Genomic DNA, 23,652 nt, shown 5'->3' on the forward strand with positions numbered 1-23,652 from the left:
AGTGTATTTGGAAAATAATAAGTAGTTAAATATAAGTGATGAAACAGGTATTTGTGATCATTCTATAGCCCCTCCCAGCTTCATTTTGTTACATTTGAGGGATCTAGGAATTTTGTTTTGAAGCTAATTTCCTGCAGTTCTACATAGTTTAACAAAGACTCGTTACATCTTTTAGGTAGGCTATTTAATGATAATAATAATAATAAAAAATAATGGATAAGGAAAATAAATGATAGACCAGATTTCCCCAAAAGTTATTCTGCTACCAAATATAATTATAATTTATATGAACATTCAATTTTATTATACATATTATATTTTACAGAAAGTGAATTGATAGCTAGAGTCACATATGGTATAAGATTACTTCCCAAGCAAAGTCAAATTTCTTTGACTCCTCGACTTTAGAAGGTTGTAGCTAAACCTCTGAATGCCAGGCTTATATATATGCCTTAAATATCCCACAATGTCTGGGCCTTGCACTTCAATGCTCTTTGTTGTTGCGGAAATTGACCAACTACTGCTCTTTACTTTGTGCATCTACGAGTCTACCTTCAATGCAGGGTTTGATGTTAACATCAGACGCTATTGAGTGGAATGGTTACTTTCTATGTTATAGAGTGGAATGGTTTTTCTGCTGGTGTATTCTGAGGTATCTCCTCTCTGAGAACCTCTTCCCGCAGTGCATACAGGCAAATGGCCTCTCTCCGGTGTGGACCTTCAGGTGCATCTTCAGCTGGTGCTGACGGGAGAACCTCTTCTCACACTGGGTACAGCTGAAGGGTTTCTCCCCTGTGTGGACTCTTTGATGCCTCTTCAGGGTGCCAGCCTCAGCGAAGCACATGTGACACTGGGTACAGCTGAAGGGTTTCACCCCTGTGTGGACCCTCTGGTGGATCTCTACCTTCTGGGGGCAGCTGAAGCCTTTGTTACAGAACACGCAGAGGAACCGCTTCTCTTTACCATTGACAGATTCTGATCCCCCTCCCTGAGCCTGGGCTCTAGCACTGTCGTTTGAGTTCAATATCTGATCGAAAAGGACGCGGCCTTGTGAATCGGAAGGCCCCATCGACGTGGACACTGGGTCACGATCCCTGAACATGTGTAAAGGGGAGTGGGTCGCAACATTTGGATTTGTCTCTATGATTTCCCTATAATCTAAGAAATCTCTGCCCTGTGAGTGTCCGTCTCCTAGGTGACTATCTGCATTCCATGTGGGAGGAGTGTTGCCCTCCAATTTCAGAGTCAATTCATTTACAACCATAACCTCCCCTTTCTTATCTAGGCACCCATCAGAGTATATACTACTGTACTGGTTCCAGTCCCCTCTAGACAGATCAGTCTGTGTATCTAAACCCAACGACATGTTGCTAGGGTCCATCTCTGTAGTGTAAGAGCAAGACAGGCCATCACCACCAGTGTCTAATGCATCACCATCTCCAAGGGAATAAACTGTCCTCTGGCTCTGTTGAAATACCGGTAAATAATCTGAACCAGGAGCAGGAGGACAGCCCAGTGTCCCCAACCCCAGTTTCTCTGGGTCTGATCTGTGGTCAGATCCTGTGTGTAAGAGCCTGTGTGTTACAGTTAAAGTCTTGGTGTCTGTCTCTGACTTGAGAACGGCGTTTGCCGTTCCACTGACCTCCGTGATGCTGCTTCGGGTCCTGGGCTGCGCTGAGGCGGTGGTATGGTCCTCCGTGGCTTCAGGGGGCCCTCCAGCCTGTCCAGTCTGGATGTCACTGCTGTGCCGTGTGTCCTCCTCTCCTTCAGACCTCTCCAGTTTGACCCCAGGACCTGCAGCCTCTGCATCCTGACACAAGAAGAGGGGAGGTTATTACCGGTACATGAGTAGAATTGGAAAACAATGTCATAGGGAAGTCTCACAAGCTCCCTATGGCAGATAAATAAGGATGTAAGCAAGTGAATAGCTGAGGGGAGCCTTTCTGAAATAAACGGGCCACATTTAATGTGCTGTCATTTTTTTATGTTACACTATGACACTAACCTCTATCACGATAACATGCTGGGTTGAGGTTCCACTCCCCTCATCAACAGTGATTGGTTGGTCATCACTCCATTCATTATGTCCTGCTGGTTTCACAAAGCTCTTGTGGCCCCCATTGAGATTTCCTTCACCTGAGAAAGTGATTGGGGGAAAATATGCTTTTAGGTTAGCTACTGTCTTTTCAATGGTATAGACCCCATTCTGTGTTTTCAAACATTGCTGCACCAGGGCTATGTGCAGAATTTGGTTGCAGAAGATGGGGAAGTTCGCATACAACGTCAGCAACAAAAAAGTACATGTTGCTTATGATTGCATTTCACACTACTGTACTTTTGGATTATAATTGGATTTTAAGGCTTGCATGAATGTCCTGCTAGATAATGTTTATCATCATCGCAAATCAACTGCATTACACTTAAAAATTATGTCTCTTTCGGCTTTGCTACAGCCTACAGTGCATTGTGAAAGTATTCAGACCCCTTTGTCCACATTGTTACGTTACAGCATTATTATAAAATTGATTCGTTTTTTTCCCTCATCAATCTACACACAATATCCCATAATGACAAAGCAAAAACAGATTTTTAAACTTTTTGATCATTTATATTTTAAAAAATGACATCACATTTACATTAATATTCAGACTCTTTACGAGGTACTTTGTTGAAGCACCTTTGGCAGCGATTACAGGCTGAAGTCATCTTGGGTATGACGCAACAAGCTTGGCACACCTGTACTTGGGGAGTTTCTCCCATTCTTCTCTGCAGATCCCCTCAAGCTCGGTCAGCTTGGATGGGAAGCGTCGCTGAACAGCTATTTTCAGGTCTCTCCAGAGACCGCGCTCTGGCTGGGCCACTCAAAGACATTTAGAGACTTGTCCTGAAGCCACTCCTGCATTGTCTTGGCTGTGTGCTTAGGGTTGTTGTCCTGTTGGAAGGTGAACCTTTGCCCCAATCTGAGGTCCTGAGCACTCTGGAGCAGGTTTCATCATCTGTACATCTTTCCCTCGATCCTGACTAGTCTCTAAGTCCTTGCCGCTGAAAACATCCCCACAGCATGACGCTGCCACCACCATGCTTCACTGTAGGGATGGTGCCAGGTTTCCTCCAGATGTGGTGCTTGGCATTTAGGCCAAGGAGTTCAATCTTGGTTTCATCAGACCAGAGAATCTTTAGGTGCCTTTTGGCAAACCCCAAGTGGGCTGTCATGTGCCTTGTACTGAGGAGTGGCTTCCGTCTGGCCACTCTACCATAAAGGCCTGATTGGTGGAGTGCTGCAGAGTTGGTTGTCCTTCTGGAACGTTCTCCAACATCCACAGAGGAACTCCGGAGCTCTGTCAGAGTGACCTTCGGGTTCTTGGTCAACTCCCTGACCAAGGCCTTTCTCCCACGATTGCTCGGTTTTACCGAGAAGCCAGCTCTAGGAAGTCTTGGTGTTTCCAAACTTCTTCCATTTAAGAATGATGAAGGCCACTGTGTTCTTTGGGACCTTCAATGCTGCAGACATTTTTTGGTACTCTTCACCAGATCTGTGCGTCGAAACAATCGTATCTCAGAGCTCTACAGACAATTCCTTCGACCTCATGACTTGGTTTATGCTCTGACATTTGCTGTCAACTGTGGGGCCTTTCCATATCATGTCCAATCAATTGAATTTACCACTGTTGGACTCCAATCAAGTTGTTGAAACATTTCAAGGATGATCAATGGAAACAGGATGAACCAGAGCTTAATTTAGAGTCTCATGGCAAAGGGTCTGAATACTTTTTGCTTTGTCATTATGAAGTATTGTGTGCAGATTGAGTGAAAAATTATGTAATACATTTTAGAGTAAGGCTGTAAAGTAACAAAATTTGGAAAACGTCAAGGGGTCTGAATACCTTCCAAATCCACTGTATGTCAATGAGCGTTAGCTAGAATGCTAACAGCTGCATCCAAAATAGGTATTTTGCACAAAAAAAGACCACAACCAAATATAATCTTAGTGACTTTTCAAGTAATAATCAAAACATTGTACGTGTATGACAAACCAAAAATGTGTGGCTCTGGTTACAACAACCTATGAATGATTCTTCGGGGCCCTGACTGACGACTGTGTGACCTGCTCTCATTCTGCAATCTACATCCAAAAGTAGCGCTCACCTGGTCAGAATACCTGTACGATATTGTGTCTGCACAACATAGCTAGCTAAGTAATCAGGGAAATTATTTCATACTATCCAAAAACTAACCAAGACCCAAATATGAACACATGTGCAGAGGGGAATGGGGCGAAATTGTACCTCTTGACATTCCTCTGTATCGGTCAAGGATCTTGACACTACTGGGACGACTGGCGAGGACGCGATCTCGCATTGTCCTCTCTGCGCGCTCCCGTGCCATCTTCAGTTCCAGTAGCTGTAGTTTCCTCCGCAATGTCCTGTTATCATTCTGGCTTTGAGAAATTTCCAAACGAAACACTGCATAGTCGTCGTCTACGAGTTTACAAATATCTGCAACGGCTGCATTCGCAAGCACCTCCATGATGGAGGCTATTTGAGTGTGAAAAACCATACAGTTAGCCATTGTTAGCAGCTAGCGTTACCTAGATAACATCTATCAATAAAGTCCTGTCTACAACGCGACTTAAAGACTACATGAGGTAAGAATGTGGTGCTTTGCTGTTAAATGGTCTATATTCTGAGTTCATTTGTGTTGATAAACGTCTAAATAACCAAATTAAAAACGCTAAAGTGGAAATGTTTCTTGGTCGTTGACATTGTTTACTTCCGTTTACACTGAAGAGAAAGGATGTTGTTCTTCTTCGAGGAGGTTTAACGCGGTTGGCATCCAATATATGTTGCATTACCGCCATCTATTAGACTGGAGTACAACTACCTTATACTTTGCTTGAAAACGAAATAAACAAATACCCTACCATCTAACACTACACTCACAAAAAAAGACCACCACTCTACTCCAATATGTAAATCTATTTAGTCCTACCTCATGCTAACAACCTTAAAGAATGGGACATCACCACTCAACACACCCTGTAACTCTTCTGATGTCAAGTCTCGCAAACCTTAATACCTCTGCAGCTGCCACCACAACCTCAATTTTCTGAGACTTACATTCCATCCCTGTATCACAGTTGATAACCATTGCTGTAAATGCCGAAAATCCAATCTTACTGAAACATATCACTTGTTGGCCTATCCCTCTACTGGTACAGATCTACTACTCACACCACTCCTCTCAGGATCTGTCCTCATTGACCCATCTTCCTCTACTTTCTTCACTGCCTCAGCATATGACACTTCTGCACTACTCTAACTAACCTTGGAAACCACCTCAACCTGCCTCTCTCGCACAGGACATTTCTGATCCCCAGTCCCATGGGCACCCCTACAATTAACACATACCACTACTTTCCCCAATGCTACACATTTCTTTGTCTCATGCCCTTCTGCACACTTCTCACACCTAGGAACCTCCCTCCTAAACATTACTGCCACATGCCCATAAGCTTGACACCTGTAACAACGTAATGTATTTGGCACAAAAGCTCATACAGGATAACTTATATACCCAAACATCTTCGATGGGAAAATACTCAACATCAAAACTCAAAAGAACAGACTCTTCTGTTTCCCCACTCTCACCACCCTGTCTGCATCGCACCAAACGACGAGCATCACAAACACCGGGAATCTTCCCCTTCAGTTGATCAACTTCTACTTTTACTGCTACCGCAGTAATCACTCCTGTTATTGGTAGGTGTCATAACTCAAAGGGTGTGGCTAAATGAAAAGAGTATGTGCACTGTACTTTTTTAAATTACATTTATTTTAACAGGAAGAACATCTATTTTGCAAGGGAACCCTGCATCTTACAATTGCACAACAAATTACACAAGAAAATAAAAGTCCAAACAAATAAAATAAGACATACTCATGGGCTGTGGTAATGTCTGGAGCGGAATGGGTGGAATGGTATCAAATACATCAAACACATGGTTTCCATGTGTTTTATTCCATTCCAATCATTCAGTCCAGCCATTATTGTGAGCCGTCCTCACCTCAGCAGCCTCCACTGTTTTGAAGTTAAGCTGGGCACGTGAGGTCACCACATAACTATAAAGCCAAATATTTCAATACTAATTTAAGGTCAAAGGTTTTCTACAATGAAAGCAGCTTGTAGTTCAGATAGTGCCTGGTCTACAGAGGGGGGCAATAGAATACACAACAGTATCGTCCATATACAGGTGCAGGTAAAGTTATTTTACAGACAACCAAATATAGTTAATAGTGCATTCGAAAGTATACAGATCCCTTGACTTTTTCCACATTTTGTTACGTTTCAGCATTATTCTAAAATGGATTAACAATCTACACTACCCCAGAATGACAAAGCAAAATGTTTGCAAATGTATTACATTTTTTAAATGGAAATATCACATTTACATAAGTATTCAGACCTTTTACTCACTACTTTTTTGAAGCACCGTCGGCAGCAATTACACCCTCGAGTCTTCTTAGGTATCTTCTCGGCATACCTGTATTTGGGGAGTTTCTCCCATTCCTCTCTGCAGATCCTCTCAAGCTCTGTAAGGTTGGACGGGGAGTGTTGCTGCAGAGCTATTTTCAGGTCTCTCCAGAGACCGGGCTCTGGCTGGGACACTCAAGGACATTCAGAGACATGTCACGAAGCCACTCCGTTGTCTTGGCTCTGTGCTTAGGGTCATTGTCCTGTTGGAAGGTGAACCTTTGCCCCAATCTGAGGTCCTGAGTGCTAAGGAGCAGGTTTTCATCAAGGATCTCTTTGTACTTTGCTCCGTTCATCTTTGCCTCAATCCTGACTAGTCTCCTTATCCCTCCCCCTGAAAAACATCCCCAGAGCATGATGTTGCCACCACCATGCTTTACCGTAGGGATGGTACCAGCTTTCCGCCAGACGTAACACTTGGCATTCAGGCCTAAGAGTTCCATCAGACCAGAGAATCTTGCTTCTCATGATCTGAGAATCTTTAGGTGCCTTTTGGTAAACTCCAATTGGGCTGTCATGTGCCTTTTACTGAGGAGTGGCTTCCGTCTGGCCACTCTACCATAAAGGCCTGATTGGTGGAGTGTTGCAGAGATGGTTGTTCTTCTGGAAATCTCCAAGGAGGAACTCTAGAGTTCTGTCAGAGTGACCATCAGGTTTTTGGTCACCTCCCTGACCAAGGCCTTTCTCCCCCGATTTCTCAGTTTCGACGGGCGGCCAGCTCTAGAAAGAGTTTTGGTGGTTCCAAACATCTTCCATTTAAGAATGATGGAGGCCACTGTGTTCTTGGGGATGCTGCAAAAATGCTTTGGTACCCTCATGGCTTGGTTTTTGCTCTGACATGCACTGTCAAATGTGGGATCTTATATGGACAGGTGTGTGCCTTTCCAAATCATGTCCAACCAATTCAATTGACCACAGGTGGACTCCAATCAAGTTGTAGAGACATCTCAAGGATGATCAATGTAAACAGGATGCACCTGAGCTCAATTTCGAGTCTCATAGCAAAGGGTCTGAATACTTGTGGAAATAAGGTATTTCTGTTTTTCTACATTTGCAAAAATGTCTGAATACCTGTTTTCACTTTGCATTTTGGGGTATTGTGTGTAGATTGCTGATGAAAAAAGCATATTTAATACATTTTAGAATAAGGCTGTAACGTAACACAATGTGGAAACTTCAAGGGGTCTGAATACTTTCCAAAGGCACTGTCTACAGTAAAAGTACTGGACCCAGAACGACCCCTGCGGGACACCTTTCGTTATGTCCAGAAAACGTTATTTAACACCATCACCATCACTTTGAGTTCCATCCGTTAAGTAGTTTTTAAACCAGCTTTATGCAGCCTGTTCTAGGCCAATTGAGGAAAGCCTCTGAATTAGTAGTGAGTGATCAACAGTATCGAAGGCCTTTGACAACTCTATAAAGACGGCAGCACAATGTTGCCTTTTATTCATACAGTTAACGACATAATTTATAACAAGGGATGCAGAGATAGTGCTATGACCTGGTCTAAAGCCGGACTGATGAACATTCAGAATACAATTCATAGATTAGAAAGATCTTAGCTTCTAATGTTTTTGCTAGACAAGAAAGTTTATAGATAGGGCAATAGTTATCTAGGTCATAAGGGTCACCACATTAATGAACGGGGAGTACAAGAGCTGCCTTCCAAACTTTGGGAATAGTACCAGATATAGTAGTCAGGTTAAAGATATGGGTAATTATTTTGCAATCAGGGGGGCAAAGAGCTGCAGCAAAAATGGATCATGCATATCAACCCCAGTGGATTTTTTGACATCAATCTACTGGAAAATCCTTTTTAATCCTTATCATATGAAGAGAAATTACAGATAAAACATATCGGTGCTCATCGGCCATTGGACATAAACATTACTCAACAAGTTGGAAATCACATTCAACAATGAGTGGTTTGGAATGAGTCAGTAGCTCACTGCAATCCTGCTATTCAGTGGAGTGGTTGTGGGGTCCCAAGTTTGGGTTTAAGGGTCTCTTTTCCAAGCTTAAAATAATAAACATTCAGCACTGGCCATGTCGTCAATCCAGCATGACTTCTGCTGCACTCAAAACAACTGGAAACTCTGAAATCTCAGACTTCAGTGAGTTCAAGAAAACGAGCTCTGACTGGGGAAAATACATTTTGAATGGTCATCCAACTCGGAATTGCAACTTGGGAACTCTGGCATCTTTCTAGAGCTCCAACCTGAAGATCACTGACATCACGATTCAACCTTATTTTTTTCTAAGTTCCCAGTTGTCCTGAAAGCACCATAAATCCAGAGAATGCCAGACTGATGACAAAATTTGCCCACGAAAGACCGCCGCGCCACTTTCCTGTTCAAGTGAGCACTCAAGATGAGTACAAACATGTCTTACATGCTGCTGCATAAATTCTGTAATATGCCAGGGAGATATGTATACTGTATCTAAGAAGTAATACTAAGTGCGTGTTGTGTAGTAAGCTGTTAGTGGCCCATGTGCCTCACCATAATAATTTGCCCCCCACCCCCCTAATTTCGCCTACTGTTCAGACTTGGGGTTGCACATGTAGCCTATAGCCTGTTTTAGATAAATGTTTTCAATGAATAGTGTAAGAGGTTTCATTGTCTGCTTATATGCCCTCTTTATTTATCCTACGGTTCTGACTTGGTGTACAGGGAGAATACAGTAAGAACTGCCCATGTTCTGAATTATGTCGCTCTACATTTCAGAAGTGCTGAAAAAATAGTTATATTGACTACATCCGTTGTTGCTCGTTCATTAATGTCTTAATCGAAGTTACGGCTTGCCTATTATCTGCTCGTCGTCCCCCTATTCCATAGTTTGTACATCTCAATTGTCAATAGAAACCACATTTGGTTAAGCAAGTCAGCCATATCAGCTATGTTTTATTAAAAGGCCAGATACGACTCAGCTGAAAGCCAGGTGTAGCATTGGTAAGGTGTTGGGACTGCTGTTGGGACTCTGCTGTTGGGACAGCTTTATGTAGGCCCTAACAGTGTGTGGGCACCGTTTGTCAACATTATAGTGCAATAATGTGTTGTGGGTTTGCTGGCATGCATCTGTAACAGAAATCAATCGTACTCTGCTTGCGTTGTTTTGTTCAAAGAAATCACACCCAGCCAGTTGTCCCAGTTGAGCATTATTTATAATCTGTAATTAAATAGGAAACAGCAAGTTAGTTGTGCAGGGCTTAATGATGTTGATGGCTGTCGATGGTAAAATCTGTAGCATGAAAACAACTGTGTTAGCAGTGAGCATATGTGAGCATTACATCGGCCTGGGGGTAGGTTTATGACAGTCATAAATACCTCTTCCCCCCTTTTTCCTCTCTCTACCCTACTGATGTTACATTTTCAATACCCTTGGTTAAAATAGAGATTCTGGGATCATCAGAAGGTGGGGGGAAAGGAACTATATTCTGGTAATCCGACCAATTGAACATATGCGGTGGTACTTAATGAATATGATGTCAGTTCGGTCGTCATCTGAGACATTCTCATCAATGATAAGATGACATAAACTCTACAGTGGAAAGTCTACACAGAGTTATTGGATTCACATGAAATTGTTGTTCAATTTAAATGTTTGAATATGAAAGTATTTGTGATGGGATGAAATGTGATTTTAGCTTCTAAAATGTGAGATTTGGGTTTTCATAAGGTAGGGCTCTGTTCAATCAGTGGCCCGCCCCTGTGAAGGGACATGGGCTATAAAACTTTTCAAACACGCTCTCCTCTCCCTTCCTATATAAAGCCTTGATGACAATATAACCTCCAATATAACGTTTGCGATCTCCCCCTATCTGCAAGCGGGGCCAATAACAACACGCCTTATTGTCATAAGAATTGAACCAACCAATAAGAATGCTTGAACATTAAATACACATTTCTTTAGAGGCAAGTGGAAACATAACCAACCCTGTTACACATCTAAAACATATAGTTATTGTTTTGCCCCGCCAAGATTTACATGCTAAAATTGCCACTGACGGGTAGTAATTAATGCACAGATTCACCAGTAGTGAAGAGGGAAGAGCAACAAACTGACCATAGTTATTTAAACCACCATTTCTCTCAAATAATTATGATTAAAAGCATCAGGTATCACAAGTTTTTCAGTAATGATGTCAGTCTGACAAAACATACTTTAAAAAACGGGCAGAAAAGGAGAGGAATTTGCATGCTTTGTTTAATTAACTGTTTTCCAAAATTTAGAAGGATTACCTCTATAGTCAGAGATATAGCTTATAAAGTAGTGTGATTTAGCTTTCGTATTCAAGATAGCACATACGTTTCTAAGTTGTCTGAAAGATTGCCAATCAGCTGCAGAGTCAGTTTGGCTTGCTTTGGACCAGGCCTGTGGCCTCATTTATAAAACGGACATATGATCAATTTTGATCTTAAGTGTGACTTATGCTGAAAACCATGTGTAAGTAGTTATTTATAAAACCTTACTTTTTTAAAGAAAGTATCTTATCTCTACGCAAAGTCTAGACTTGGCGTAAGGGATTTTCCTGCTGGTTATGCATGGCGATTTTCTTACCTTTGCAGTTTAAGGTCAGACCATTTCTTGTGTGGCTTTGTTTGTCAACCCACTATTTAGTCCACCGAATAATACGTGTTTGCCTGTCTTCAATCCTCTCCACCATTGCCGTGATCTTATCTTCCAAAAAGTTTGCTTTTCTCTTTTGGTCCATGGCAATTCCTGACTAAACCCTCATTTGTTCTAGCATTCTATAAGTGGAATCGCTGATTGTAAGGCACCGTCAATTTTAAGTTAATTTGAAAATTATAGATCACAGGTGCGTAAGTTACAAATGGGCTTCTTAGAACTTGCGTAAGCAAGGGTTTTTATGATCAGTATCTTTTATGAACTGAACGTAAGCACACTGTCGGAAATTATCTTACGACTAAGTTCAAGTATAAATCTAAGAACATTTTTATAAATGAGGCCCCAGGTCTCTCAGTTGAATAAACTCCGAAAAGCTCTGGGGTATATCAATGATTTGATTTGTCTTTGACTCTGTGTTGTTCAAAAGTGGCGTGTTATCAGCCATCAGCAAGGAGAATAAAAATAGAGGAGAAATGTTCCAGAGATAATTCACGGACAGGAATACAGGAAACACTGGAAAAATCACACTGGTACGAGTTGTGTTGAAAACCTTGAGCAATAAAGTTCTTAAAGTGTGTTGTAATCCAAAGGAGATACTTTTACATTTCCTCAAAAAAAGTAAACTTTATTATTTAACTTCTTATGGCTGGGGGCGCTATTTTCACGTTCGGATGAAAAGCTTGCCCAGAGTAAACTGCCTGCTACTCAGGCCCAGAAGATATGCATATTATTAGTAGATTTGGATAGAAAACACTCTGAGGTGAATGATGTCTGTGAGTATAACAGAACTCATATGGCAGGAAAAATCCAGAGAAAAAATCCAACCAGGAAGTGGGAAATCTGAGGTTTGTAGGTTTTCAAGTCTTTGCCTATCCAAGATAGTGTAAATTTGGTCCAATTGCACTTCCTAAGGCTTCCATTAGATGTCAACAGAGAGAATACGAGCTGTTTGACTAAGGGGTCTGGCAGAATGTCATGAGCTAAGTCAGACGTGCGGCCTTGAGAGCGAGGTCTGTTCCTTTTCATTTCTAAAGACAAAGGAATTGTCCGGTTGAAACATTATTGAAGATTTATAATAAAAACATCCTAAAGATTGATTCTATACATCGCATGACATGTTTCTGAGAACTGTAATATAACTTTTTTGACTTTTCGTCTGGACTTAGTGCTCGCGCGTTGTGCATTTGGATTACTGGACTAAACACGCAAACGAAAAGGAGGTATTTGGAAATAAATGATGGACTTTATCAAACAAAACAAACATTTATTGTGGAACTGGGATTCCTGGAAGTGCATTCCGATGAAGATCATCAAAGGTAAGTGAATATTTATAATGCTATTTCTGACTTGTTGACTCCACAACATGGCGGGTGTCTGTATGGTGGCTGAGCGCTGTACTCAGATTATCGCATGGTGTGCTTTTGCCATAAAGCTTTTTTGAAATCTGACACAGCGGTTGCATTAAGGAGAATTATATCTTTAATTCTATGCATAACACTTGTCTTTTATCAACATTTATGATGAGTATTCCTGTAAATTGATGTTGCTCTCTGCAAAATCACCGGATGTTTTGGAGGCAAACATTACTGAACATAATGTAAACTGAGATTTTTGGATATAAATATGAACTTTATCAAACAAAACATACATGTATTGTGTAACATGAAGTCCTATGAGTGCCATCTGATGAAGATCATCAAAGGTTAGTGATTCATTTTATTTATATTTCTGCTTTTTGTGACTCCTCTCTTTGGCTGGAAAATGGCTGTGTTTTTAAGTGACTAGGCGCTAACCTTACATAATCAGATGGTGTGCTTTCGTCGTAAAGCCTTTTTGAAATCGGACAACAAGTTTATCTTGAAAATGGTGTATAATACTTGTATATGTTTGAAGAATTTTAATTATGAGATTTCTATTGTTTGAATTGGGCGCCCTGCACTTTCAATGGCTGTTGTCAAATCGATCCCGTTAACAGGATTTCAGCCGTAAGAAGCATTTAATAGGAAAGTCCATCCTCCTGGATATTCAGGACAAACAACAGATGTGTGGAATGTGTCACAAGGTTACTAATAATTCACAGCAAACATTATCTGCTGTAAATACTGTCCTCATTGTGTAGAAACCAGGGTCTGGCCCTGAGTCATCTCTCCCTGGTACCCTAAAGAACAGAAACATTAACTCATGCTATGGAATGCGGTCTCTTTAGGATTATCACCCAAAGACATCGTAAATCTTCTACCAGTGTGAAATCTCCCAGAAGCCCATCCTCAGTAGAACACACATAGATGAGTGTTCTTACCACCCCTTATTCTGTTGCACAAAACAACCATTTGATGCAATTACAGTATTATAACAATCTTGTAATTTCTGTTCTGACAAGTGTTTCTTCTTTTTCAGACGAGGATTTGATTTTTGTAGTTTAGTATCTCAAATGCACACTATGTTTGTGTTTTCCCTGCCAAATTGGGTTACTTTGAAAACGATGTCGCGGGTGAAAATGTATTGATCGCGTGTTGCGGATTTTTGTGCAAGGTCTAAATTGCACCACGTCATATTTTTGTACAAATATTTCATTGTGACCTGCTGCTGACTATCAGGCAGTAAGGCAGCCTGTTACTGAGCAAATGGGTGGTGTTGAGGGTTGTAGGGGTATGTCTGTGTTGAGAGAGCACTACAGCATGCAGTTTAGTCCACTGTTTGCTGAGTCATGTGACTGAGTGGAGACAAAGCAGCAGGAGCACGTTGTGACAACGTTTTACCAGTAGGTAGGCTATTTAACTTTGTCATTATGCACCAGTGGAAATTAGAAATGGAAGATGGAACTCCCTTGCGTTCTTCTGTTATGGGGAAAAGTCCTCAATGAAACTGACATTAAATGTGGAGAATTATACATTTGCATATATTGGCCATCAAGTAGACTATTAATTTATATGCCATTGTAGGCTACTGTAGGCTGCCATTTGATACAATAAATATGTTGAAATGACTGTCACTGGAGTCATTGCAAATCTATTTGTGCCACTTGTGTATCCTACCTGGAGCTGGCAAACTGATTTAATAAATAGACTATAACTTCAGTGTATTGTTGTTGTAGCCCTGTGTTATTATGCAATTATTAATGGTCATGTTTAGTTAATTAAATTGAAAGTCATCAATGTTCTATCGCAATTGCCGATCAGTTGTTAGAACGCATTAGATTGACGGTAGCAGTCAGTCAGATTGGGCTACAGGTAAAAAAAAAAAAAATGAACACTGGCTCTTGCTGAAAAGCATATTCCTTTCGTATAGGCTACATATTATTAATATTTTTTTCAGTGATTGAAATTACGACCCCATCCTCAGTAACCTATTCCAGCAGGCTATTGGGGAACACAAGCACTTCTTACCTCGAAATTGCCAAACTATTCATTTGAAATAAATTAGTCTGTTAATTTGAACTAAGCAAGCTGCTAAATCATTCAGTTTACATCTTGCCTACGTTTTGCCTAGGCTAATTCAGACATTCTGAAGATGTAGGCCTATAGGCTATAGGCTACCTGCATCTTTCTAGGCGAACCATGGCAACATTGAAATACAATCATAAATCCAGATTTTAGTCTTGTAGCCTATGCCTATTGAAATGACAAGTCAATCTGGCAAATGGGCAATGCATAACGGTATGAAGTCTTAACATCTGGCACATAACGGCATAATTGCCAGAAATTAGCCTAACATTTGTTTTTTAAAGTTTGTCTGTGTTTCTTGCTCAGGGATTTCGAGTTCCTCTGTCTAACTTTCATCACTCAAACTCTCCTGTTGGATTCATCTATAGTTATGCACATGCACAAAAGGGATTTATTTAAAATTAGAAACCGGGTTCGATCCCTGAATACTGATTGGGTGAAAGCCGTGGTGTATATATATATATATTATAATTCCAAGATGGCGTAGCAGTCGGACGTCTGTTTTGTCTTGTCTCGTCCCGTCCTGTCCCGTGTCTATATCGTTTTCTTCGTATATATTCAGTATATATTAAAAAATAAATATCTCAATTTCCAATAACGGACTGAACATACTCTCCTGCAACCCGTCTCACCCAATGTGGTACGGATCTGCTATTTTTTATACTTTAGAACCGAAACCCCCATCAGAAGCTAGCCAGCTAACTAGCTACTAGTGGTCATCACCATTAACTCGGACATCAGCCAGCCTCAGCCCGGTCAATTCCTGCCAGTATGCACAGCGCAATATCAACCCAGAGCATATCAGACTGCTTTTTCCCTACCACATCTCCGGATTCCTACCGCAAGCTCTGAACCTTTAAACCAGATCATCGCAGCTAGCTAGCTGCTATCCGATTGGCTACTCCTGGCTAACGTCTCTGTCCAGAAGCAAGCACCAGTTAGCCTTGAGCTAGCCTCGAGCTAGGCCCATCTCCCGGCTAGCCGAAGAGGTCCATCAGCCAATTCCTGGGCAACAATACCTATTTTGCCAATTGGCCTGGACCCTTTACTGTCGACTCGGAGCCTCGCCGATAGCCATACCCTTTAGCCGTACCCTTATTATACTCCTCCTTTGTTTACATTTGGTGATGTAGAGGTTAACCCAGGCCCTGCAGTCCCCAGCATCACTCCCATTCCCCATGAGCTCTCATTTGTTGACTTCTGTAACAGTAAAAGCCTTGGTTTCATGAATGTTAACATTAGAAGCCTCCTCCCTAAGTTTGCTTTATTCACTGCTTTAGCACACTCCGGCAACCCGGATGTCCTAGCCATGTCTGAATCCTGGCTTAGGAAGGCCACCGAAAATCCTGAAATTTCCGTCCCTAACTATAACATTTTCCGACAAGACAGAACTGCCAAAGGGGGCGGAGTGGCAAACTGCAGAGATAGCCTGCAGAGTTCTGTCATACTATCCAGGTCTGTGCCCAAACAATTCGAGCTTCTACTTTTAAAAAGTCTCTCACCGTTGCTGCTTGTTATAGACCCCCTTCAGCCCCCAGCTGTGCCCTGGACACCATATGTGAATTGATTGGCCCCCATCTATCTTCAGAGTTCGTAATGTTAGGTGACCTAAACTGGGACATGTTTAACACCCTGGCCGTCCAACAATCTAAGCTAGATGCCCTCAATCTCACACAAATTATCAAGGAACCTACCAGGTACAACCCTAAATCAATAACCATGGGCACCCTCATAGATATCATCCTGACCAATTTGCACTCTAAATACACCTCTGCTGTCTTCAACCAGGATCTCATAAATCACTGCCTCATTGCCTGCGTGCGTAATGGGTCCACGGTCAAACGACCACCCCTCATCACTGTCAAATGCTCCCTAAAACACTTCAGCGAGCAGGCCTTTCTAATCGACCTGGCACAGGTATCCTGAAAGGATGTTGATCTCATCCCGTCAATAGAGGATGCTTGCTTGCTCTTCAAAAGTGCTTTCCTCACCATCTTAAATAAGCATGCCCTGTTCAAAAAATGTAGAACTAAGAACAGATATAGCCCTTGGTTCATCATCTGCACATCTGTCACTCCAGTGTTAATGCTAAATTGTAATCATTTCGCCCCTATGGCCTATTTATTGCCTTACCTCCCTACTCTTCTACATTTGCACACACTGTACACAGATTTTTCTATTGTGTTATTGACTGTAGGTTGGTTTGTGTTGTTGTTTTTGTCGCACTGCTTTGCTTTATCTTGGCCAGGTCACAATTGTAACTGAGAACTTGTTCTCAACTGGCCTATCTGGTTAAATAAAGGTAAAAAAAAATATATATATATTTTTTTACAAATCACACAGTGTACCATGGGTATGACAAAAAATGACTTAAAATTAAAAAAATTGGGGTCACATACACATGGTTAGCGGGGTGAAATGCTTATGCTTCTAGATCCGACAGTGCAACAGTATCTAACAGGTAATATCTAACAATTCCACAACAAAACCTAATATCGAACAAATTCCACAACAAAATCTAATACACACAATCTAGTCAAGGAATGAGATAAGAATATATACAGTTGAAGTCAGAAGTTTACATACACTTAGGTTGGAGTCATTAAAACTCGTTTTTCAACCACTCCACAAATTTCTTGTTAACAAACTATACTTTGGCAAGTTGGTTAGGACATCTACTTTGTGCATGACACAAGTCATTTTTCCAACAATTGTTTACAGACAGATTATTTCACTTATAATTCACTGTATCACAATACCAGAGTGTCAGCAGTTTACATACACTAGGTTGACTGTGACTTTAAAGAGCTTGGAAAATTCCAGAAAATGATGTCATGGCTTTAGAAGCTTCTGATAGGCTAATTGACATCATTTGATGTCAAGTATAAACACCATGGGACCACGCAGCCGTCATACCGCTCAGGAAGGAGATGCGTTCTGTCCCCTAGAGATGAACGCACGTTGGTGCGAAAAGTGCAACTCAATCCCAGAACAACAGCAATCCTTTGTGGTTTTATTTCTTTACTTACCTACACACACACACCTTTTTCTTTCGCACTATTGGTTAGAGCCTGTAAGTAAGCATTTCACTGTTGTATTCGGCACATGTTACAAATAAACTTTGATTTGACATACTTTGGTGCGAAAAGTGCAAATCAATCCCAGAACAACAGCAAAAGACCTTGTGAAGATGCTGGAGGAAACGGGTACAAAAGTATCTATGTCCACAGTAAAAAGAGTCATATATCAACATAACCTGAAAGGCCGCTCAGCAAGGAAGAAGCCACTGCTCCAAAACTGCCATAAAAAAGCCAGACTACGGTTTGCAACTGCACATGGGGACAAAGATCATACTTTTTGGAGAAATGTCCTCTGGTCGGATGAAACAAAAATAGAACTGTTTTGCCATAATGACCATTGATTGATATGTTTGGAGGAAAAAGGGGGGCTTGCAAGCCGAAGAACAACATCCCAACCGTGAATCACGGGCTGCATCATGTTGTGGGGGTGCTTTGCTGCAGGAGGGACTGGTGCACTTCATAAAATAAAATTATGTGGATATATTGAAGCAACATCTCAAGACATCAATCAGCAAGTTAAAGCTTGGTCGCAAATGGGTCTTCCAAATGGACAATGACCCCAAGCATACTTCCAAAGTTGTAGCAAAATGGCTTAAGGATGACAAAGTCCAGGTATTGGAGTGGCCATCACAAAGCCCTGACCTCAATCCCATAGTACATTTGTGGGCAGAACTGAAGAAACGTGTGCGAGCAAGGAGGCCTACAAACCTGATTCAGTTACACCAGCTCTGTCAGGAGGAATGGGCCAAAATTCACCCAACTTATTGTGGGAAGCTTGCGGAAGGCTACCCAAAACGTTTGACCAAAGTTAAACAATTTAAAGGCAATGCTACCAAATGCTATTTGAGTATATGTAAACTTCTGACCCACTGGGAATGTGATGAAAGATATAAAAGCTGAGAGAAAACATTCTCTCTACTATTATTCTGACATTTCACACTCTTAAAATAAAGGGGTGATCCCAACTGACCGAAGACAGGGAATTTTTACTAGGATTAAATGTCAGGAATTGTGAAAAACTTAGTTTAAATGTATTTGGCTAAGGTGTATGTAAACTTCCAACTTCAACTGTAAGTATAAAACATATGCATGAGCAGTGACAGAGCAGCTAAGATGCAATAGATAAAGAATGGATTGTGAAGGATACAGTATATACATATGAGATGAGTAATGCGAAATTTGAAAACATTCTTAATAAAGTGGCATTATTAAAGTGACGAGTGTTCCATTTATTAAAGTGGCCAATGATATATGAAGTCCGTAGGTAGGCAGACGCCTCTCTGTGCTAGTGGAGGCTGTTTAACAATCTGATGGCCTTGAGATTGAAAAACAGCTTCTATCTCTGTCCCAGCTTTGATGTACCTGTACTGACCTTGCCTTCTGGATGGAAGCGGGGTGAACAGGCAGTGGCTCGGGTGGTGGTTGTCCTTGATGATATTTTTGCCTTCCTGTGACATCGGGTGTTGCAGGTGTCCTGGAGGGAAGGTAGTTTTCCCCCGGTGATACGTCGTGCAGACCGCACCACCCTCTGGAGACACTGTGGTTGTGGGCGGTGCAGTTGCCGTACCAGGCGGTGATACAGCCCGACAGAATGCTCTCAATTGTGCACCTGTAAAGGTTTGTGAGGGTTTTCGGTGACAGGCCCAATTTTTTCAGCCTCCTGAGCTTGAAGAGACGCTGTTGCACCTTCTTCATCACACTGTCTGTGTGCGTGGACCATTTCAGTTTGTCTGTGACAAGTACACAGAGGAACTTAAAACTTTCCACCTTCTCCACTGCTGTCCCGTTGATGTGGATAGGGGGTGCTCCCTTTGCTGTTTGCTGAAGTCCACGATCATCTCTTTTGTTTTGCTGACATTGAGTGAGAGGTTATTTTCCTGACACCACACTCCGAGGGCCCTCACCTCCTCCCTGTAGGCTGTCTCGTCGTTGTTGGTAATCAAGCCTACCACTGTTGTGTAGTCGCAAACTTGATGATTGAGTTGTTGGCGTGCATGGCCACACAGTCGTGGGTGAACAGCGAGTACAGGAGGGGGCTGAGAACGCACCCTTGTGGGGCCCCAGTGTTGAGGATCAGCGGAGTGGAGATGTTGTTTCCTACCTTCACCACCTGGGGGCAGCCGTCAGAAAGTCCAGGACCCAGTTGCACAAGGCTGGGTCGAGACCCAGGATCTCAAGCTTAATGATGAGTTTTGGAGGGTCCTATGGTGTTGAATGCTGAGCTGTAGTCAGCGTTCTTACATAGGTATTCCTCTTGTCCAGATGGGATAGGGCAGAATGCAGTGTGATTGGTAACGTCTGTGGTAACCAGTTTATAATAACAATTAGGCACCCTGGGGGTTTGTTGTCAATATACCACGGCTGTATGCAGGCACTCCGTGTTGTCATGCTTAAGAACAGCCCTTCGCTGTGGTATATTGGCCATATACCATACCCTCTCATGCTTTATTGCTTAATCATAGCAGTCAAATGAGTTAAATCGACATCCATTGATGGAAAATGATCTGGCAAGTTTAATTAGTTTATGTCTTGTTCACAATAATTATTTTGATGAAAAACAAATTTTGTTTCTAACGTAGTTACAAGTTACGTATATTCCTTCTTAATTAGCTTGAAAACAATGGAAAAATTGTTTATTGTATAAATGTGGCAACTCTTGCTGTGGGAAATAAAAATTGCCACATTTTCAGGCCCTTTGGCTGGATTTTGAGTGGTCACTGGGCTTGAAATGTTTGCGCGACCTGGCAATCATGCCTGAGGGGCCCCCATGTTGAGTGAGGGTCAGCGTGGTGGATGTGTTGTTGCCTACCGTCATCACCTGGGGCTGTCCTGTCAGGAAGTCCAGGATCCAGTTGCAGAGGGAAGTGTTCAGTCCCAGGGTCCTTAGCTTAGTGATGAGCTTGGAGGACACTATGGTGTTGAACGCTGAGCTGTAGTTAATGGACAGCATTCTCACATAGGTGTGCCTATTGTCTAAGTGGGAAAAGGCAGTGTGGAGTGCAATAGAGATTGCGTCATCTGTTGGGGCTGTATGCGAATTGGAGTTGGTCCAGGGTGTCTGCGATGATGGTGTTGATGTGAGCCATGACCAGCCTTTCAAAGCATTTCACAGCTACAAGTGTGTGCTATGGGGCGATAGTCATTTAGACAAGTTATCTTGGCATTCTTGGGAACAGGAACTAAAGTGGTCTGCTTGAAATATGTAGGTATTACAGACTGGGCCAGGAAGAGGTTGAATATGTCGGACACTTGCCAGCTGGTCAGCGTATGCTGACTACGCGTCCTGGTAATCCGTATGGCCCTGCCGGCCATGTGAATGTTAACCTGTTTAAAGGTCTTACTCACGTCAGCTACAGAGAGCGTTATCACACAGTCATCTGGAATAGCTGGTGCTCTCACGTATGGTTCATCGTTGCTTTCCTCGAAGCGAGCAAAGAAGGCATTTAGCTCATCTGGAAGGCTTGACTCACTGGATAGCTTGTGGCTGGGTTTCCCTTTGTAATCTGTGATAGTTTGCAAGCCCTGCCACATCTGTGCGGATGTTGCCTGTAATCCATAGCTTCTGGTTGAGATATGTACGTAAGGTCACAATGTCATCAATGCACTTATGATTGATGTGGTTAACTCCTCAAACCCATAAGATGAGTCCCAGAACATATCCCAGCCTGTACTAGCAAAGCAGTCCTATAGTTTACCATCCACAGGAAGTACAAGTGACTCGTATTGAGCGTGCCATTGGTACTTCCTGTTTGAGTTTTTGCTTGTAAGCAGGAATCTGGAGGATAGAGTTATGGTCAGATTTGCCAAATGGAGGACGAGGGAGATCTTTGGATGCGTGCCTGTGTTGTGGAGAAAAAGTGATCTAGTGTTTTTGCCTCTCGTTCCCTCTAGTTACATGCTGGTAGAAATGAGGTAAAACGGATTTCAGTTTTCCTGCATTAAAAACACTGACCACTAGGAGCGCCGCCTCTGGATGAGTATTTCCTTCTTCGCTTATGGCCCTACACAGGTCATTGAGTCCGGTCTTAATGCCAGCATGATAAATAGTATGGAGAACAGTTTATGAGGTATTCTAACTCAGGCAAGCAGAACCTTGAGACTTCATTAATATTAAAGATTACGTACCAGCTGTTGTTAACAAAGAGACACAGCACCCCCCTTGAGCTTACTCAATACTGCCGTTCTGTCCTGCTGATGCATAGGAAAACCAGCCAGATGCATATTATCCATGTCCTCGTTCAGCCAGGACTCAGAGAAACATAGGATATTACAGTTGTTCAGGTCCCGTTGATAGGATAGTCTCGAACGGAGCTCATACAGTTTGTTCTGCAGTGATTGTACATTTAACAATTTCTCGTCATTCAGCTCAAAAAAGTAACTTTCTGTCCTCTTCTTCCATGGGCAAACATGTATGGAAAGTTTTATTTAAATCAACAGGGATGCAGCAACAGTAATTTAATAAAAATGTATTTTCCCCTCAGCATTTAAATGGCAAAGAGAGGTTCAGGGAAATAAATTATATATTTGGAGTTATTTTCATGAAATAAACAACATGATTTAAAAATAGACTGCTATTTGGGGGCGTTAAAGTACAGTACTGCTTACTACATTACACATCAAATTTCTTTTTCACAATCAGTATCTTTCAAGCTCAGAGCACTATAAGCCAAGGAAACTAAGGCCAATTTGAAATCTAAATGGTCAACAAGCAAATACAAAATCAACAAGATTTATTCTAATTTATTAACAGATTTGATCACTTAATTATAGTACATAAAGGAACAGGTACCACCTGATTATGCTAAATAATGTTGCGAGGGACATTATATTTGTTATGAATAGAACATAGGCAAAACCAAATTGAGAGGGGAAATATAATGTTGCTCTTCAATAACATGACAGTGTTTTGGCTATGCCAGCACCCAAAACAACAAGTCTGTATATTTGAGAATGTGAGTGTACCCAGATGCTCAACTGAGGGACTTAGAGTACTTAAAAATATATATATATCGTACCCCAGGACACTTCACATGATAAATATAATGTCAGCTAAAGAATGGTTCCCAGATATCCCCTATATAAAACTCAAGCCACAGTGCTACAATTTCTCCCCATTGTGGACACTCTTATGTCTGGTAAGGTTAGTCAGGAAGGAGAAGCTCTTGTAACATAGTTTGCACTTGAAGGGCTTCTCCTTGGTGTGAACGGTCTGATGCATCTTCACATAATTTGACTGAGCGAAGCGCTTCCCACATGTGGGGCAGGCGTATGGCTTGTCGGCATCCCCCCTAATGCTCTGTCTCCCACGCTGTGACCCAATGACACCAGGCGAGGTAGAAACAGGACCCACCACACTCAGGTGGTTAGTCTTTGAGCTCCCTCCTCTAGTCATTGTTTGGGTGTTGTTGGGATTGTGTGCTGTGTTGGTAGGGTAACCATGAAGTAGCTGAGGAAGGCTAGACCCAGGCCTTTTATGAACCCAGTCACTAGGCATTAGACGAGACCCTGAAAGAGAAGACAAACTTCCTGTTAGATTCCCATCAGGGGAGTCTCCCTCCACTCTCTCGGAAGGCTGAAGCCCAGGGTGTCTTGCTCTTTTCATCATGGATACTGTGGTGTTTGTATCATAGGAACAGGAGGGTCTATCTCTATCAGCCCCAGGTCCTGCTCCATCCCTGCACTGAGACTGTGAAGAGAAGGGTCTGGGCTGCAGACTGGAGCCTCTCTGATGACCACCAGGACTGCTGTTGTTCAGTCCACCTGTCCACTGGTTGTGTTCTGTGTGGTGGTGGAGTCTCTGTCCCTCACGGTTGGGTCCTGGATCCGACTCAGGAAGAAAGAGCGACGGCTCCTGATCCATGATCCTGATCCGGGGCCAGGGTTTGTGACCAGCCACCTCAGAGGTCCAGTCTCTCCCACCAGCAACACTGGATATTAACAAGTCCTCGTGGACTGCAGACTGTAAA

At 42.2% G+C, this 23,652-nt stretch overlaps 2 protein-coding genes across 6 annotated transcripts in view; one reads left to right on the forward strand and one right to left on the reverse strand.

Moving 5' to 3' along the window:
• LOC118395568 (neurotrophin receptor-interacting factor homolog) overlaps positions 1-23,652 on the forward strand; it is a 384,346-nt gene that overhangs the window by 127,587 nt on the left and 233,107 nt on the right. The gene's annotated exons all lie outside the window — the stretch shown is intronic.
• LOC118395579 (zinc finger protein with KRAB and SCAN domains 3-like) overlaps positions 1-23,652 on the reverse strand; it is a 128,283-nt gene that overhangs the window by 13,527 nt on the left and 91,104 nt on the right. Inside the window, exons 1-3 of one of the 4 annotated variants that reach the window (XM_052465128.1) lie at positions 4,287-5,651; positions 2,006-2,136; positions 1,643-1,810 (exon numbers count right to left, since the gene is read on the reverse strand). The exons of the other annotated variants lie outside the window; for them this stretch is intronic. Of the exons in view, the coding sequence (XP_052321088.1) occupies positions 1,643-1,810; positions 2,006-2,136; positions 4,287-4,569 (582 nt within the window). The 5' untranslated portion in view covers positions 4,570-5,651. Of the gene's footprint in view, positions 1-1,642; positions 1,811-2,005; positions 2,137-4,286; positions 5,652-23,652 lie in introns of those variants that run through there. 4 annotated transcript variants of the gene reach the window in all.

Source organism: Oncorhynchus keta, chromosome 16 (genome assembly GCF_023373465.1).
Source record: "Oncorhynchus keta strain PuntledgeMale-10-30-2019 chromosome 16, Oket_V2, whole genome shotgun sequence".
Classification (NCBI taxonomy): Eukaryota; Metazoa; Chordata; class Actinopteri; order Salmoniformes; family Salmonidae; genus Oncorhynchus; species Oncorhynchus keta.